A 19,834-nucleotide genomic window follows, 5' to 3' on the forward strand; every position below is an offset into this window, starting at 1 on the left:
CACCTGGCAAACCTTCACATTGGATAAACAGGGCACAGATCAGAAGTCAATACTTTAAGAAGTGAATCAGATTATACCAAACAAAGAACAGTTCAAATATGTTACTATAGTTAAAGGAAATCAAAAAAGGATAAATAAGTATACTTACTCTACATACTTGGCCCAAGGTTCTGGATCGGTCATAGCCATGAACACACAGTTGGTCAAAATAGTGCACATTATAAAAAGACTGAATAATGTACAAACGTAGATGTTAAGGAAGATGGGACTTATACATCTGTAAAAGCAATACAACAGAGAAATAGTGCCCAGGAAATTTACTTTATAAATTGACTAGTGTTCATTTCACCAACATTTTTCACCAAAGGTACCAACATGTGACGCAACTAGTGAACACATTTTAAAGGCATGTACATTTTTTTGTTTAGTTTAAGAAGCACCTTTTGCAATTAACAGCAAGCACTTAACAAGGATTCTACAGGACACATTAAGGATAAACAAAAATGCAATTAGGTTTTATAGAATGTGGTACAGCCAAATTACAGTACATGAAATGCTCAGGTTGATAAAGTGCCTACACTTAAAACTTTGGATTTTTTTTTCCATCAAACTCTCATAACGTTCTGCTTCACCAGAAACCATTCTCAAATATAAATCAGTAAATCCGGCTGGTTAAAGTGAAGTTCTTAGAGACACTAAATTAGATAGCGGTGCACATTCACAACAATGCTGAAACCAGGCATATTCCTGTACAATTCCAGTCTGAGTTTTTGGTACCTTTCAGGGAATAAATAGCGATGCAGATCAACAAAAATAATCAAGATTTTTTTACTCTATTTATTGTTATTGTTTGATGCATGAGATTTGGGCCTTTTATGGATTATAGAAGAATGGACCACAGCACAATAAAATAGAAGGTTCTGCAGTACATATTACATAAACGGTCAGTTATAATTTACATGCTACCCCTAGACTTTATTATTAGAAAGCATGACATTCAGTTCCATTGCTATGCTGATGATCTACAGCTGCACTTAGCTTTGGATCATAATAATTCAAGTAGTTTTGCCATGCTTCACAACTGTATTAATAATAATAATAATTCATTACATTTATATAGCGCTTTTCTCAGTACTCAAAGCGCTATCCACACAGGGAGGAACCAGGAAGCGAACCCACAATCGTCCACAGTCTCCTTACTGCAAAGCAGCAGCACTACCACTACCGACATAAAGAACTGGATGTCTTTTAATTTCTTTCAACTAAATACTGACAAAGCAGAAGTGGTAATTATGGGTGATCGACAAAATGCTAAGCTGGTTAAAGCTTCCCTGGGAAATCTAGCTGTTAATTTTAAAACAGTGACCAGAAACCTAGGTGATCTTTTCGACTGTAAATGTTGAGTTTCATGTCAAAAAACTGGTTCAGTCTTGCTTTTATCATTTAAGTATTATTGCTAAAGTCAGACCCTTACTAGGCTTTGGGGACACTGAGAAATTAATTCATGCTTTTATTACTTAGCTGGATTATTGGAACTCCTTGCTCTCAACTCTTAGCAAAACCAGTCTGTCTAGGCTACAACTGGTGTAAAATGCTGCTGCAAGACTCCTCACCAGGTCGAAGTCCTCTGCTCATATCACCTCTATTTTAGCCTCATTACATTGGCTGCCAGTTAGTTATAGGATCCAGTTTAACATCATACTTTTAACCTATAAAGCTCTGAATGGGCTGGCTCCAGTATGTATTAAAGACATGCTAATTTTTTATCTTACAGGTAGACCTTTTAGAACATCTGACCAGTGCTTACTTGTTATTCCACACACTAGATTAAAAACAAAAGGGGATTGAGACTTGTCTGTTATGGTCCCCAAACTCTGGAACGGTCTTCCCCTTAATATCAGAGCATCTAATTATCTAATTACATTTAAAAACATTATTTTAGGCAGGCCATTCTTTCTTGTTAGGTTGTTTTTAGATTTTCTATTATGTATTTTATCTATTTATTTGTTTTTAGCTACGATGGCTTTCAAACTTTTTTCTTTTTTCTGTTGTTGTTGATCCAGTTTTATATGAAATATTGTAATTGTTCTTTATTTTACTTTTACTATTCTTTTTTTATGCCTTTTTTGTTCTGTCATTGGCAAGCACTTTGTGCATAGCACTTGAAAAGTGCTCCATAAATAAAATAAATGAATGAAATGAAATTAATTAAAAGATATTAAAATTTATCTGCTTTTGACTTATTTTCTTAGAGCATCTTTTATTAACTAAAATCTTACCATGTGAAGTTCAGGATCCACTCCTATATTTCAGCAGTATAAACCAAAGGTAACACTGTCTTTCTGCATGTCTCAAACCACAACAGCTTTTTTTGCCAGTTGTCATATCTTAACAGTCTTTAGGTTTGAGCCAAAGACTACAGTCTGTATCCATTACCTGGAGCCGTTTCCAAGCTAGAACAGACTCCACTGTACTTTCAAATTGTAATAAGATCATTATTCTTGCCAAAATCAGTAATAAAAACAATTTTCTGTAGAAGACTCAAACTCTAAAGCACTAGTTTTTCTAACCAGCTGATTTTTAGTATATACTTACTGTATACCATATACAGTACAGAATAACCTTCAGCTCTTTGAAAATAAGTTCAAGAGCCTATTGATTTTATTGTGGAGGACTAGATTTTAGGAATTAGTTTAAAAAATGAACAATGAAAGTCAATGCTATTAAGGCTAGAGATTTACAAAACATGACAGAAGGAGACCTGGAGAGGATGAAGAAATGGTTTGTTACATTCAGAAGACAGAAAATGGATAAACTGGAACAACACAACAATGATAAATGCTCTTTCTGAAAATACAAGCTCAAGATTATAAGAATCAGGGGAAAAATTAAGAGATAATGCAGACATCTACACAACAGTAAGTGGATGACAGCTTTCTTACATCTGTCCAACTATCTAATATTGTATCCCTCTCATCTAATTCAGTCACTGGAAGCGAGATCTTATCTCAGCAGCATCAGGCACAAGGCAGGAACCACCAGCACATGCCCACTTTCACTGAGAGCTAATTTGGAATCACCTAATAACCTAACCCGAAAATCACTGGAATGCATGAAGAAAAGTAGAGGAGATTTAGAATAAAATAGTTAGACATGGACAGAACATTCAAACTTCATACAGTTATTGGGCAAGATACCAATTCAGTCTCCTAGAACTGTAAGTCAGTAGTACTACCAACTTGGGCTTGCTTGCTGGATTTAGTGGATTTCATTATGGATACATAGAATGACAGATGGTTAGGAATAATATTCTTCCAGCTCTGTCATCATCTTTCACTCTTCAGCAACTAAAAACATTTCTTGACGTTTACAGGACTAAAACTGGCTGAGTACTTAAATAACCGCTTGTTCACACAGTTACAAAGAACACATTTAGGAGTTAAATTAATATGATGAGATCCTGAGTGATCGTATAGTATGATAAACCAACAGCTTGGCCAAAGAACCTGCATCAGAGTGGTAGGCTGAGCTACACTAGCCAGAATTTCTTTCCTGTAGGAGCAGGAGCATTCTCAAAAGAACTCTGATCTACTGTACCTTTGCTCATCACCCATTTGAACAATGTAGAGAAGAATTATGTTAAATGTCTTTAGTTTTTGTAAGACCCTGTTTCCCTGTGGGTATACTGTCTGAATTCATTAGCAGATTTTACAGCTATTTTTGCCAAACACTTAGAGCCCTAGCAGTCTACTGGTTGGTGTCAACTGACTGTGAACAAGACAAAGGTGACACTTCTAAGGGGATCAGTCTAGTCATAAGAGGACTAAGTTCCAATCAGAGCTGAGCTAACACCTACTCTTGCCTCTGATCCAACTCTTGACTAGCTTATCAGGGTGCTGTGAGCAGGCTGATTAGCCGTCACATATCTGTCAACACTTTGAAAAGTTGTGCTAGTTTCTAAATTTAGTAATAAAAAATAAATAAATGAAAAGGACCGTTACATAGGTGAGAAAGCAGCTTGGCACATGATGCAATTAAACTCACAGGACTGTTAATAATGACAAAGATCACAGATGGAGGTGAGTAATCCTAAAGCAACGCAGAGTTAAGCTTACCAGCAGGGACTGTAGTTTCACCCAGGACATTCAGGAGTCAAATTTGCTTTCAGTGTATTATTAAAGAAACAGAAACATAATGCATGCCCAAGGAAATATGACCAAATAACTCAATTTTTGTCTCATCAGTCCAAAGCACTTTGTTCCAAAATGAATCTGGCTTGTCCAAATGAGCATTTACATACAACAAGCGACTCTCTTTGTGGCGTAAGTGCAGAAAGGGCTTCTTTCTCATCACCCTGCCGTACAGATGTTCTTTGTGCAAATTGCGCTGAATTGTAGAACGATGTACAGATACACCATCTGCAGCAAGATATTCTTGCAGGTCTTTGGAGGTGAGCTGTGGGTTGTCTGTAACCATTCTCACAATCCAGCACATATGCCGCTCCAGTATTTTTCTTGGCCTGCCAGACCTGCTGGGTTTAACAGCAACTGTGCCTGTGGCCTTTCATTTCCTGATTACATTCCTTGCAGTTGAAACTGACAGTTTAAACCTCTGAGATAGCTTTTTCTAGCCTTCCCCTAAACCATGATACTGAACAATCTTTGTTTTCAGATCTTTTGGGAATTGCTTTGAGGATCCCATGCTGTCACTCTTCAGAGGAGAGTCAAAGGGAAGCACAACTTGCAATTCACCACCTTAAATACCTTTTCTCATGATTGGACACCCCTGTCTATGAAGTTCAAGGCTTAAAGAGCTAATCCAACGAATCTGGTGTTGCAAGTAATCAGTATCGAGCAGTTACATGCATTCCAATCAGCAAAATTACAAGGGGACCCAGATTTTTGCACAGCCAGTTTTTCACATGTGATTTAATTTCATACAACTAAATACTGTTTCACTAAAAATCTTTGTTCATAAAACACCCCAGTCTTCAGATGTTAATAGGAAATGAAATACATACCACTATTATCTTTTTTGTTGAAAGTAGAGTAAATGATTATGCAGGCTGAGAGGGGTTCCCAAACCTTTTCATATGACTGTACATGATCATCCCCTCATCCCTAAAACAAATACATTTGTGCAATTCTCATTCTCCTTTAATAATTGAACTTATAATTCACACAAAAAGCACCCAGGACATGAATCGAAGTCTTCTTATTTGCAAGGCAGTGAGAGAAAATGAGAGAGAGTTATGTTTTTTTCTGGGCAAGCCCTTTGTGAATTTGATTCCATTTAAAATGTGTATGTTTTGTGGGAAACGTTTGATTGTTAGTTTGATTTAAAATTTGTATGTATTTGTTTTTATTGTTAAAAGACAGTGTTCATATTATTTGTTTCATTTAGTTGTGCCACCTCTGTGACAGGGATCATTCCTGAGGCAATCAATGCCACCCTCTAATAATTTTCTAAGGGAAAAAGTACTACAGTCATCAGGGCCTGGAACACATGCACAATGTACTTATACTGAAATGGAATATAGCAAACACAAGTCAACTGAGTTATTGCCATCCTACACAGAATAAAAGGAGTGGGACGTAACACAGACAAATTACTTATAAACCACCAGGATTTTTAGGATGGTAAGCATTTGTTTGTCTCAGATTAGACAGTTAAGGAACTATTATTTTCTGGAAGGTACAAAGTGTATGTGACCCTCCTGAGAAAGACAGAGACTGAACATAAAACTGACAAGTGTTTAGCTGGTCTTCTCAACTAATGAGTGACCCAGAAACAAAAGTACACTGACACAAATGCACCTTTGCTTTCCCTTTTCGATTTAGTAATAATAATAATAACAACAACAATTCAGCAATTCCAGAAATCTCACCATCAAAATTGTAATGAACAACAGGTAGAGTACGTCTTACTCAGAAAAAGTAGCACATAATAGAATCATTCAGAAAAGGATACTTTTCAGGTCATTAATCACTGATGAAGTCCAGTAAGCAAAAAATTTGAAGGATAGCAAAGTGATTAATCTTTTCAAGATAAGATTTCTGATTGGCAACAGCTTTTCTTAGAAGTGCCTTACAACACCATATGCCATGAGTTTTGTCAGTAGGCCTTTTATATTAGGTTGGTGTTAATATTTAAAACAATAAGTGCCCCATGTATGGAAAGACTGGTTTGTATGCCATATTAGTGATCATAAACAGAATGACCGAAATTGAGGTAAACAGAAATTAAGTAAAATGTGTCCTCCTCATTTAGTGACACATCTGGCTCACAAATGACACTTGGCCTCTAGGAAACCTGCATCTTCAGGAAATTGGTCACAGACAATGAACAGAATGGGCAGAATGATTTAGTCAGTAATGAAGAACTCCCTTCCGGCAAACACAGTAAACAACATTTAGAGCTTGCTTGCTTGCTATAAAATATAGTCTGGTTTATTAAGTTTTCAGTTAGGGTACTACAGGCAAGGTACTGACTGAGTATGATGGAATATAGGAGCCGGAAACACGAAGATCATCTGAACCTTTTATAGAGGTTAATTTGTTAAACAAAAAACAACCCTAATGGAAGCACAACGCGAGCAGGATGAGCATTCAGGAAATGGTTGATGACGTTGCAGTCATCTTGTGTAACTGAACCGGAAGAATCTTCTAGGCCAGGGGTCTCCAATCACAGTCCTGAAGGGCCACAGTGGCTGCAGGTTTTTGTTCTAACCCGGTTTCTTAATTAGAAAGCAATTCTGCCAATAATTTAATTTCATGGCTTGTTAGTGCTTTGACTCTGCTATGTCAGGTCATTCTCATATCCTAGACTTTCTTCCCCTATCTAAGGATATCATCCAAATGATTTGAAGGCTAAAATGGACGAGCAATTCTCAATCATTCACTTTTTTCTCTTTACTTTCCTTCTAAGTATTTAATTAAACCAAATAATGCAAGATAAATACACACTGGCGTAAATGGTAACAAGCCAAATGGAGAAATGCTGGTCTCTTTTGTCATTCACATGTTATTGCTAATTAGGATCCATTAAAAACTGAATGAATACAGCTGTTTAAGATGAAAATAAGCAATAAGCATTCAAAATCTTAATGAGCGAGACAACTAAAGTGAAGCAGAAGTGTTACTTGAGCAATTAGTGCTTCTTATTAAGCAATTGGGTTGGAGCAAAAACATGCAGCCACTGCGGCCCTCCAGGACTGTGATTGGAGACCCCAGTTCTAGGCAGACATTTTAGTTATTTTTAGTGCAGCATACCCTTACTGTATATTTTCTTTAAATTGATAGGAAGATAATACAATAAAGATTTGAATGGTCCTAAAATACACAGTTTCAAAGATGGGGTGAAGTTCAGATTCATAGACGCAAACACAAATATATTTTCTGTTCATATTATCTGACCTTCACAATAGCAAGGATAAACGTTTTCATAGACCAATCATATCTCTATTGTCTGTCCCTGTGTACCCTGAAATAGTGTTATTCTGATGTTATAGTACACAACTTCATAAGATTCTTTTTAAAAAAAAACACTTTGCATAATATTTTGATGGGATCTACCTGTAGAAGTCACTTAATTATTACATTCTTAATTACGGTTCCAAAGACAATAGACTAAGGCTGTTACCCTCTAACCCAAATAGAAGTATGAATGAGGCAAAGACCAAACTATTCAAGGTGTAATGAAGTAAGTAAAACCTACAAGCAAAAATCATGCATTCTGTCACCAGTGCAGGAAGCAACACAACACCACTCAGCTACAGCAAAGCATGGAATTAAAGTCAATGTAATACAAATGACACATTAATCCTTATGTTGCTCTCTGAATCCAAATACTGACATTATTTAATGGCATTCTCTCACAAGCTTGTTTTAAGTCAGTGGGAGCTCAAAAATGTTATTAATGTACTACGTATAAAATACATGTGAACTTTGACATATTTCCATACTCAAAAATAATTTCAATTTTAAAAAAATTCTGCCAAAAAAACCCTAGTATTATTCAAGTATCTAAAGAGAAATACATCTGACACATACAAACAATACTTAGTGATAATTAAAGCACCTGAAAAGAAAAATCCAACCAGGTAAGCAAAAATTTACATACCCTGATGGTGATATTGTATTATATTTCAACTGCAAAATTTCTTTAAAAAGATATCTTCTTACTACTGATGCATATGTAGTGTTGTCCTTGCTTCAACATTCATTATTAATGCAGAGTAGTACAATTAAGATTTAGCTGTATGAGTATTGCTTCATGGTCACCATACTATGCATAAATCATATTTATTCATTTTTTTTCTAAACAGACTAGGATATCTTTTTTGTATTGTAAATTTTTATACAAATATTTCAAATGGATCTCTCAGCTTTTACTTGGACTGCCTCTTAGGAATACTGAACGGTATTTCAAATGTTTTTGTTTTGCTTTTAATATTTTTAACATTATATTTGGTGATAGCATAGCATTTCCATTTTGCAAATGTTTTTTAACACCTGGCACCCTGCCATTTTCTGTATCCAGTCACTATACTACATGGTCGAAGTATGTGCCATGTTATCAGTGACATCATGGCAGCCTTGGCACATAAAATGGTAGTTCACATAAAACTTGGAGAAATCTTAAACCATGGAAGACTTGTGGAACACTAGCACTCAGTTAAAGTAAGAAAACAATTTATGTAAATCTTTTGGTTTAGAATACTATTTTGGTAATTTCGATTTTGTCTAGTGTTTTGGTTTTAGTAATAATCGCAGAAGAAACATTTGCTGCTCTTTTGTGTTCTCTTCTAAGAAAGACATTTACTCATCTCCTATTACAGTGCCTATAAAAAGTATTCACCCTCTTGAATGTTTCCATGTTTTATTGTTATAAAACAATGAATTATAGTTGATTTTGTATTTTTGGAAACTGGTCAACAGAAAAAGTCTCTGTAATTTCAAAATAAAAATATATCTCTGCAAAGTGGTCTATATTAATTACAAATATAAAATTCAAAATAATTGACTGCTTTAAGTATTTACCCCCTTCAAGTCACTATTTGGTTGATACAACTTTAGCTGTCATACCAACCTTGAGTCTATGTACACAGACCTGTCTTTATCAGCTTTGTATATCTGCACAATTTTTTCTCTATTCTTTTTTTGCGGAACTGCTCAAGCTCTCTCAGGCTGCATGGGGATTGAGAGTGGACAGCCTTTTTTCTAGTCCAGCCACAAATTCTCAGATAGATTGAGACTTGTAGTCTGATTTGGTCACTCCAGGGGCCTCACTTATAAAACTTTGTGTGGATTTGAGTGTGAAAATAACAAAAAATGTGTACAACCAAAACAAATCTGGCAAGTGCACATTTATACACAATTTACTATATGTAAATCATAATCAACTTGTAAATATGAGTAAAATGAACATGGCTCAAACACCGCCGTGAAACATCCATATACTGAGCAGGCTGATCAACCTCGTGCACATGCAATAAAGATGCTGTAGAACTTCCTTGGCTAGTAGAGCAGCTTCTCCTTTCTGACATCTCGATACCTCAACTCCTGAATTCAACAGTATGTGATTGTACTCTGCAACTGAGACCTAAGTGGGTCTTGCAAAGGCATAGGGTGCCAGCGTCTCAGTGGGTAGCCACTATTACCTCAAACATGTAACGACGTGATTGTTGTTACAATGAATAGTACAGGCCGTAGGAAAGACTGAGGGTTCAGCCAGTTACTTTACCAACAAGCCATCCACCACACACACTTTGACTCAAAATAAATGAGTTATGGGTTGACCCAGGCCACTGAGGCACAACATTTGTCAACCACATCTTGGCATCACAGATGACCTGTGCATTAATAGAATATAACTGCATACAGTTAACAAAAGCAACTTCATTTTCACTAGGTGCCCTTGTTTCAATATGAGTGCAGTAAATTGCTGCAATTACCTTAGATAGATAGATAGATAGATAGATAGATAGATAGATAGATAGATAGATAGATAGATAGATAGATAGATAGATAGATAGATAGATAGATAGATAGATAGATAGATAGATAGATAGATAGATAGATAGATAGATAGATAGATAGATAGATAGATAGATAGATAGATAGGAGAACTAGACACTGTGGTAAATTGAATTTTTATGCTGGCAAAAACATGTTATGTTTTCTGTATGTACTCCCACACCGTACCAAAACTGTATGTACTGCCGGCTGGTTAATGGCTTCCAGCACAGCAGAATTATGGAGTTATGCTTGGCTACGATCTTCTTGCTCTGTCAGTTAGTTCCATGACAAGTGTCAACAAGTAGCCGGTATAAACTGACGAAAAATAAAAAAAATTCTTCAGTACAAATATGCAGCATAGCCATTTTAAAATGGTACTATAATACAGTCTGTATATCATATTCATAATTTTAGAGGTGTAACAGTATATACTTGTCACAACACACATTATAATAATGAACAGGTGATATCTATTATTATGGGTGTGAGTCGTCATTTAGCAGGTTTGCCTGCCTTTCGCTACTTTATCAAGGGTGTCATAATTTTCCAGATTCTCCAAAATGTTGTATATGCATGGGTCAGAGCTGCCGTAAATATAGAATGTTCTCCCATTAAGCTTTCTTACACACAATGAGTCTCTGTTTGTGCATACACAAGCTTTAAACTGTAAATGAGGCCTGTAGACAATAACATTGTTTTTAAGCCATTCATGTCTAGCTTTGGCATTATGTTTGGGGTAGATATCTCTCTGGAAAAAAAAATTCTTCTTAGCAGGTTTTTTGCTAACTGCATCAGGTTGTTCTATTCAACTTCAGTGTATTTTGTTGTATTCATTTTAACCTCCACCCTCACAAGCCTTCCAGGGCCTGACGCAGGGAAGCAACTCTATGAAGCAGGCTTCAAGGTGGGAATGGTGCATTTTCCACAAAGTTCAGTGTTTGGCTTGCACCAAACATGGAGTTTAGTCTATTGGTGAAAAAGTCTATTTGTGGTCTCATCAGACCAAAGCACCTTCTTCAAGTTGACTTCTCCAATGTGTCTTTCCAGCAAACTGTAGCCAAGATGTTTTTTTTTTTTTTTTTACAGTGGGGCTTTCTTTTTATCCCTCTCCTATAAAGCTGGTAGTTTTTGGACACGTTCTCCGCAGATATATAGCTGTGCCACACTCTTTACATTTCTTAATGATTAATTTAAATTGACTCCAAGGGATATTGTGACTTTTTCTTGTCTCCATCCTCTAACTTGTGCCTTTTAATTACCTTTTCACATTGTTGCTTGGAGTGTTTGTTTTTGTTTTCACTATGTAGGTTAGGCCATGATACTGATGAAGTTGGATCTTCCAGATACCTAAGGTGCAGGTACACTACAATCAATTAAAACCCCTTAACTATAGGCAGGTGGTCTCTGTTGAAGTAACTGTATCTCTTCTAAAACTAATCGTCTGTACCAGTGATAGATAAAGTGTGTCATATTAAAGGAACTAAATACTCATGTAATCAATTTTTTTATATTTGTAATTATTTTAGACAACTTTGCAAAGATAGGTTTTCACTTTGACACTTTCATTTTGAGTCTTTTTCTCCTGATCAATGTCAAAAAAAGCCACAGTAAGTCCATCACAATTCAATGTTACATAACAATAAAATGTGAAAACTTTCAAGGGGTGAATATTTTTTACAGGCACTGTATACTAAGTCCTAATTGACAGTCTTTCTGTCCAAATCATACATAACACATATTGATTGTCTTTTATTTTTATTAAAGCATCTTATTATATTTTCACCTGAATGTCTGGATTAAGCACAGAAATGTTGGTCTGACACAAGCCCTAAGTGCATACTTATATATCATTAGAGGGTGACATTGACAGAGATGGTATTTCACCACCAAAAGCACATTTCCCCTACAGAAAGCAAACTTGGGTTCTACCAGTTGTTAAGTCTCTCTTGTGGAGAGTTAAAACAAAACAGAACTAACAGACTACAAACATAAAGACACCCTTAGTGTCTACTTAAGTTTTTAAAGTAAAATGTCACTCATTTAAGTCAGATTAGTGCTAGATTAGTGCCTGTTATCTCTATAACCTACAGAATTTAGTATGCCCTTTTATGTACTTTAATTAGGTTGGTGAAAGGTAGCATGCTGTTATAACAACATAGATGGTTACAATTTTTAAATAAGAAAAATAACTGTAGAAAGAACCATTGAAAGAGATAGGCACTCACCAAGTGTAACTTAAGTTCACACTTGAATTGCCAATGTTCATTTCCCACCTTCAATACAAGAGTTGCACAAATAAATAAAATACACAGTGGCATTTGCACACTGGCATTGTCCAGATATTAAAACTGTAAATTTTTCAATACAGGAAATGATTATGAAGACTGAGCAAAGGATTTCTATTTTAACAGCTACCACAAACTCTAATTAATTACCTGGTTTTAAAATGATATGTCTAGCCAACTTGACAGAGTTATATAAGTTCATTTTTAAAAACCAAATGACTTCACAATCTGATGGTGAAGCTTTACATACATTAAACAATTTACTTGGACTATTTCATATAAATAAAACAATACATTTTGCATATCAATTATATAATTATATATACAATTTGCATATCAAATTACTAACCGTTTGCTTGGTGCATCTCCATATATGGTAAACAAAAGAATATATACTATTAAAGTAGTCAAACATGAAAAGAAATCAAGAAGCACCTCCTCTAGTGATGCAGCACTAAATGGTAATGAAAATACAATGGGTGCCTTGAGCATGGGAAAGGCGCTATATAAATAAAATGTATTATTATTATTATTATTAAAGGAATACTCCACCCCAAAATTTTTAATATGTTACTTACCCTATGTAATTTGTAGTGAAGGCTGAGAAAATTTTTTTATCTAATGCATGCATTCAGAATGGACATAAAAAAGCTTATGATACAATACAAGTCAATGCTGACCAATGTTGTACAATGGAAAACAATGTGAAAAACTTCAATGGAAAAAAAGAAAAAATCTCCCGTTACTCATGAGGCATAATCCACATGTCAGTTATCTAGTTGAATATTGGAAATGTGCAAAACACATGCTGATTTTGCAAAAATATTGTTAAATAGAAACATCACCATACGTCATGGACATACAAGTCCCCTTGGCACTGCCTTTTTGAAATGAAGACCCACGTCCCCCCCCCCCCAGTTCACTGCTCAAATGTCTTATCTGAGTAACTGACATGTGGCTTATGCAATAGGAGTAACATTAATTTTATTTTCTTTTTTCACTGATGCTTTTACACTGTTTACCATTGTACAGTATTGGTTTCCATTGTCTTGTATTATATCCTAATTATATCTCCTATCTGCAGAAGAACATGAGATTAAAGATTTTTCTTGGTCACCACAACAAACTATATGGAGTAACATATAAAAATGTAAAGATGACGTATTCCTTTAAGAGAGTATTCTTATGCATATCCATATATATTAAAGTCAGTACTATTATTTTAGCAGATTTGGCAAACACCTTTATGGAAATTTACAAAATCATGATACATTAACAATTCCTTACAAATATTTGTACAGTTTTCAAAGGGGTCGCTGAAAAGACTAAACTGGCATACTTTTGGTATAAATCTATTATATTATCAACTTGATAAGTTCAAACTGTGGTATATCCATATATTTTCAACATAAGATGCTAAATCTTATTTGCAGTTTTGGCAAGGAGAATGAATGTTTTGAAAATGGATGGACAGATGGACATACAGTACATCCACACAATTAAACTCATAGAACGGAATAGTGCAAAGCTGAAAGGGTGTATTGGAATTGTCACACCCCAATAATAACTCAGAAGTAGAAGTAGAAACATCCATCCATCCATCCATTTTCCAACCCGCTGAATCCGAACACAGGGTCACGTGCACAAGATATTCCTGTTTGCTTCAGAGGCCTTACTCCAGTTTAGCAGCACCACTGAATATCCATGTATCTATTCATCTATATATCCATGTTCTGAAATTCCTTCTCCAAATACAGGTTTGACCAGTTCACTGTGTAAGAGGGAAGAGACTATTCTATTCTTATCATAATTCACAGGAAAGGTAGGCTTAGGACCAAGGAGTGAAAAGAAGTGTCTATAACCAAGGAAATCTGTCTTCTCTACAGCAGCTTCAATAAAGTCTGTAGAGATCCCACATTCAGCCACTGCATATAGAGTTAGCAGAGGCCAACTCACACTGTCAGGAATTGAGCAGAGCATGAAACAGCGCTAACAATTTTAATCTCGATTCACGAGTAACTGGGCATGCCACCTTAAACAGTTCCATAGGAGATACCTGTTTCACTAGTCAAGATGGCAGCATTTTTACATGTGATTCTGTTTGACAAATTAAAATAGAGGAAAAAAAGAAGAAATGACAGTAATAAAAACTACTCAAGCACCATCATGTTCATCAAAAAATAAGACAGTCAACACTGAATTTATAATTCTGGTTATTTTTCTTATCAAAAAGGATATGAGTGAACTAAAATTCTAATTGCTGCTCTTCTAATAGGATGGAAAGGACTAAATATATACAGTGCAGATGTGGCACTAAATCGGAAGATGGCTTTTCCTTTGTTCAGTACTATGAAAGTCTGTAGAGAGAAAAAAAGACATTTACAAAATTCAATCAGTGTAATCTCTTTCCAAGGCATATAACAATTCTTTTTAGTCTATATTTAAAGTATGCATATCTAATCTATCCATCCATCCATTCATCATTCCCCATATTATGATATTTTGGGAAATTTAAAGAAACACTGGGAGCAAGGCAGAAACCACATCCCATGTTGCACACATATAGTACCTTTCAGTACAATTTAATCTAATTCATAAATTATTCTAAGGGACAGCCAGGCAAAATGACACCTTTTATTGGCTAACTAAAAAGTTTACAATATGCAAGCTTTCGAGGCAACTCAGGTCCCTTCTTCAGGCAAGATGTAATACAGAAACTGGAGTTCCCTGTGTTTATGTACACACTCTAGGACACAGGATAACTTGCTGCTTCACCTTCAGAAAAAGCTCATAAACATTTAGAAAAAACAAGTTTTGTCCATGGTACACTGTTTACAATGTACTGTATATTGTGGCAGGCGGCTGGGGGCTATGCCCAGCCAGGACGCCTAGAAGGATCGGGAGAGGGACTACGCTTCCCCCGGACCACGAGAGGGCAGCCGCCCTGGCATGTATGGGGGCCATGGGAACTGAGCATGGAAGCTCAACTCTATAAGGGCCCGTGGTCACCGCCAGGGGGCACTCGGATGACTGTGAAGCCCTGGACGTCAGCACTTCCGCCAAAGGACTACCAGTGACACCCGGAGTGCTTCCAGGTGCTCGTGCGGCACTTCCGCCACACCAGGAAGCACGTCCGGGTGGGAATAAAAGGGGCCACCTCCCTCCAGTCAGTGGCTGGAGTCAGGAGGAAGAGGATGACACTCGGAGGAGAGGAGGTGAAGCAAGGGACGGATCCTTGGAAGGCCCAGGCTTTAAGGGTGATTAGTGCAGGGGCACTGTGTGCTGTGCAGGACTGTGTTGGGAACTGTAAATATTGTAAATAAAATGCGTGTGTGTTGGAACCATTGGTGTCTGCCTGTCTGTGTCCAGGCTGAAGCTCCACAATATGTACAATGTGTAATTTTACGGAGAGGTAGCCATTTGGCTAATACATGTATTAATCTTTAAAAGATATCAGAATAAATATAACTGCAATATTTGAAATTTTTACTTCTAAATAAATACTGTAACTGTTAAAAATAATGGTAGATAAGATAAAATCAACTAATTCTTTACAAATTAACTTATACAGCACACTTAGAGGAACATTTACAACTCATGTGCTAGCAATATCTGGCATCAATATTCAATCACCAGAAAGCATAGATGTGTACGAAAAAGGGCCCCAAATGGACATTTTCTATGTATACTTAAGTTATATGTTACAGCAGTACCTTGCCCCCTCTTCATTTTTCTTTGTTTTCAACCAATTACTTACCTTTTTCTAGTTTGTATTTATTTATTTCCCCTAGACCTTGCTTGAAATTGTGTTCTTCATCTGCAAGGACAGAGGATCATTTCAAATTAGCACTACTAGGTGCTCAGGAGGAGGACTCCTTTTTTGTGTTCCACCCTATTCACCCAATGTTTTGGTTATAAGTCTGTCTTTATTCTGCATTTCTCTTCCAGACATTAAAAATTTCATTTTTGGACCTTCAGTTACTTCTCAAGTTTTGGATAGTTTTGCTCTAAGGGTTTAAGTATTTGTTAACTTCTGCATTATTCTAAGTCAGGTCATTTTTCTTGTTTTTGATCATTTAAATCTTTATTTCATGACTTTTCTTTTATTTGTCTGTTGCTGACTTCTTTTGGTTTAATTTCTCCTTTTCAGCTGAATTAACTAATGAGTGATTTGATTATTCCTTGGTTTGTGTAATTCATTTATTCTTGACTCAATTTAAACATATTTTTGTTGACATTTTGAGTTTAGGAAGGTGTTTCTCTTTTGTCCATCCCATTTTGGGAATTATCATAACATAAAAAAGTCTAACACACTTTTCAGCTTGCTCCTTCAATAAAGATCATTAGAACAATCTGGACGAGAACAGGCCATTCAGCCCAACAAAGCTTGCCAGTCCTATCCACTTAACTCTTCTAAAAAAACATCAAGTTAAGTTTTGAAAGTTTCTAAAGTCTTACTGTCTACCACATTACTTGGTAGCTTATTCTAAGTGTATATGGTTCTCTGTATAAAGAAAAACTTCTTAATATTTGTGAAAAATTTACCCTTAGCAAGTTTCCAACTGTGACTCCATGTTCTTGATGAACTCTTTTTAAAACAACAATCTCAATCCACTGTACTAATTTCCTTCATAATTTTAAACACAGTCATGTCACCTTTTAATTTTCTTTTGCTTAACCGAAAAATCTTTCTTCATAATTCATCCCCTGTAGCCCTGGAATCAGCCCTTTTTACCTCCTATGTGTAATACTTTACATTTATTGACATTAAATTTCATCTGACACAAATCTGCCCAAGCCTGTATATTGTCCAAGTCCTACTGTAATGATTTAATGGATTTGAAATCATCTGCCAATCCACCAGTCTTGGTATCAACTGCAAACTTAATCAGCTTGTTACTTATATTCCTATCTAAATAATTTATATTTATTGAAAACAGCAGCGGCCCTAGCACTGAACCCTGTGGAACACCACTCTTAACATCAGCCAATTCTAATAACGTTCCTCTCATCATAACCCTCTCTTTCCCCGTGTCTGAGGCAATTCTACACCCATCTACAATCATCACCCTGATCTCCCACTTCTTTTAGTTTGATGCCCAACGTCTCATGTGGCACCTTATCAAATGCTTTCTGAAAGTCAAGATAAATAATATTATATTCCACTTTGATCATATGCTTTTGTTGCTTCCTCACAGAATTCCATCATGTCAGTAAAACACGACCTCCCTCTTCTGAATGTGCTGCTCAATCTTATCCTTAATAAATCCTTCCATTCATTTTTCTGTGATGCATGTTAAACTTACTGGCCTATAATTGTTTGGATCTGCCTGGTCAACCTTTTTACATAATGGAATAATATTTGCCATTTCCAGTCCTTTGGAATTTCTCCAGTGCGCAGTAACTTCCTAAAAATATGTGTCAAGGGCTTATATATGTACGCGCTAGTCTTTTTAAGAACCTGAGGGTAAATATTATCTTGTCCTGGTGATTTGTTTTAATTTTAGCAGTACTTCTCCTTCTACAATTTCTAAATCACTCAGAACGTCCTTAGTATACTTCCATTTACTGCTGGGAGGTTACCCACTTCCTCACTTGTGAACACCTCAGAAAAATGCTAGTTTAGAGCGTCCGCTGTTTCGCTGTTTGTATCTGTTAATTCCCCTTTACAATTCCTGATGCACTTCACCTCCTCCATGACTGTTCTTTTACTACAAAAATACAGAAAGAATCTCTTAAGGTCGTCTTTCACCTTATCTGCTATATTCCTCTCCATCTGTCTTTTAGCCTCCCTAATATCCTTCTTAATGGTTGCCCTTTTGTTCTTAATGCCCCATAAACCTACACCCTTCTACCATGTAACAAGATTTGAGCCATGCATTAAGCCTTCTCATCTCTTCAGTCTTAGCTGTAGGTTTATGGGGCATTGGAACACATTTTGGAACAGATGGGACCTGTTCTGCAGTGACTGGTTACATCTGTACCGGAGGGACAATATATTGGGGAGACGTATGAGTAGGTTAGTCGAGGATTGTTTAATCTAAGGGAAGGATGGGCAGGGAGTTTAGGACAGACCAGGTTTAGAACTGTACATGGAGGAACAAACTTAACTTAAAAGAAGTGGTGAGGCCGCCTTCTGCTGTTATGCATCTAAAATCTGGAATAGCCTGCCAATAGGAATTCGCCAGGCTAATACAGTGGAGCACTTCAAAAAAACTGCTGAAAACACATTATTTTAACATGGCCTTCTCATAACTTCACTGTAATTTAATCCTGATACTCTGTATATCCAATTCATTATAATAACTATTCATGGTGGCTCTATAATCTGTACTAACCCCTAATCTCTCTTCTGTTTCCTTTTCCGGTGTCCTTTTGGTGGTGGCTTGCGCCACCACCATCTACTCAAAACACCGTGATGTTCCAACAATGACGGATTAAAAGCCAGAAGTCTGCATGACCATAATCATCAAGTCCTTCCGTGAGAACCCTAAATACAAAGAGGACTATTTCATTTATGTTAGGTAGAATGCCCAGAGGGGACTGGGCAGTCTCGTGGCCTGGAACCCCTGCAGATTTTATTTTTTTCTCCAGCCGTCTGGAGTTTTTTTTTTTGTTTTTTCTGTCCCTACTGGCCATTGGACCTTACTCTTTTTCTATGTTAACTAATGTTGTCTTATTTTAATTTCTTATTCTTTCTTCATTATGTAAAGCACTTTGAGCTACTTTTTTATGAAAATGTGCTATATAAATAAATGCTGCTGTTGTTAGCTGGACTGGTGCATGGCATAGGCAGAACTTCAGAGAAGACTACCTTGTCAGTTCTGCTCCTCAGCCTGGCACCTAACTCTTTGAATTTGGTTTGCAGAACTGACAGACTATCCTTATTTATGTCATTTGTTCTAACATGGACATTGACAATCCACCCCTGCTCTGGCCAAGAGCCTATCTACCCTTCCAGGGAGGTCTCCCACCATGCGAGATTCTCTGTTTCTGGAGCAAACCTGTGCTTCCATCTTCCTAATGATTGAGTTCCCAACTGTCACTGCTTCTCTGTTTATGGGAATTGGTTTTGAGGTGGCATGTTGGGGGTCCACTTCCCTGCCTACCACCTCAGAATCATCATAGATATCATCCAGTTCCACAAAGTCCTGAAAACCGTTTGAATCTCCCAATTCTGGGGTTGATGCCCCTGGACATTGCGCACACTTTACCTTGCGACTGTGACCCACTATCTCTACCTGTCTGGTCTGGAATCTCCTCCAGTGCCACCTTAGGGGTGCACACTATCTCTCTAAAGGACAACTGGGCCAGTTCTCTACTACAACATAGGCCAACCATCTCCCCTTCCAGTTCAGCGACCCTGAGATTGAGGTTCTGGTTCAGGTGGCATCTCCTGCACAAGTAGGCCTCATAGAAGACTGGCTTCTCCAAGCCGTCATCTAAAAAGTCCAACACCCAACTGGACTTGCACTGCGCTGGCCTCAATATTAAAATTTGATTTAGGATTAAGGTTGCTACTCCTAAGAA

The 19,834-nt window shown here is 36.6% G+C and overlaps 1 protein-coding gene across 1 annotated transcript in view; it reads right to left on the reverse strand.

Annotated features, from left to right (window-relative positions):
• LOC114653135 (sodium channel protein type 5 subunit alpha-like) overlaps positions 1-19,834 on the reverse strand; it is a 387,074-nt gene that overhangs the window by 243,629 nt on the left and 123,611 nt on the right. Inside the window, exons 3-4 of the mRNA XM_051928793.1 lie at positions 14,543-14,661; positions 149-238 (exon numbers count right to left, since the gene is read on the reverse strand). Of these exons, the coding sequence (XP_051784753.1) occupies positions 149-238; positions 14,543-14,661 (209 nt within the window). The remainder of the gene's footprint in view (positions 1-148; positions 239-14,542; positions 14,662-19,834) is intronic.

Source organism: Erpetoichthys calabaricus, chromosome 6, assembly GCF_900747795.2.
Source record: "Erpetoichthys calabaricus chromosome 6, fErpCal1.3, whole genome shotgun sequence".
In the NCBI taxonomy this organism is placed as follows: Eukaryota; Metazoa; Chordata; class Cladistia; order Polypteriformes; family Polypteridae; genus Erpetoichthys; species Erpetoichthys calabaricus.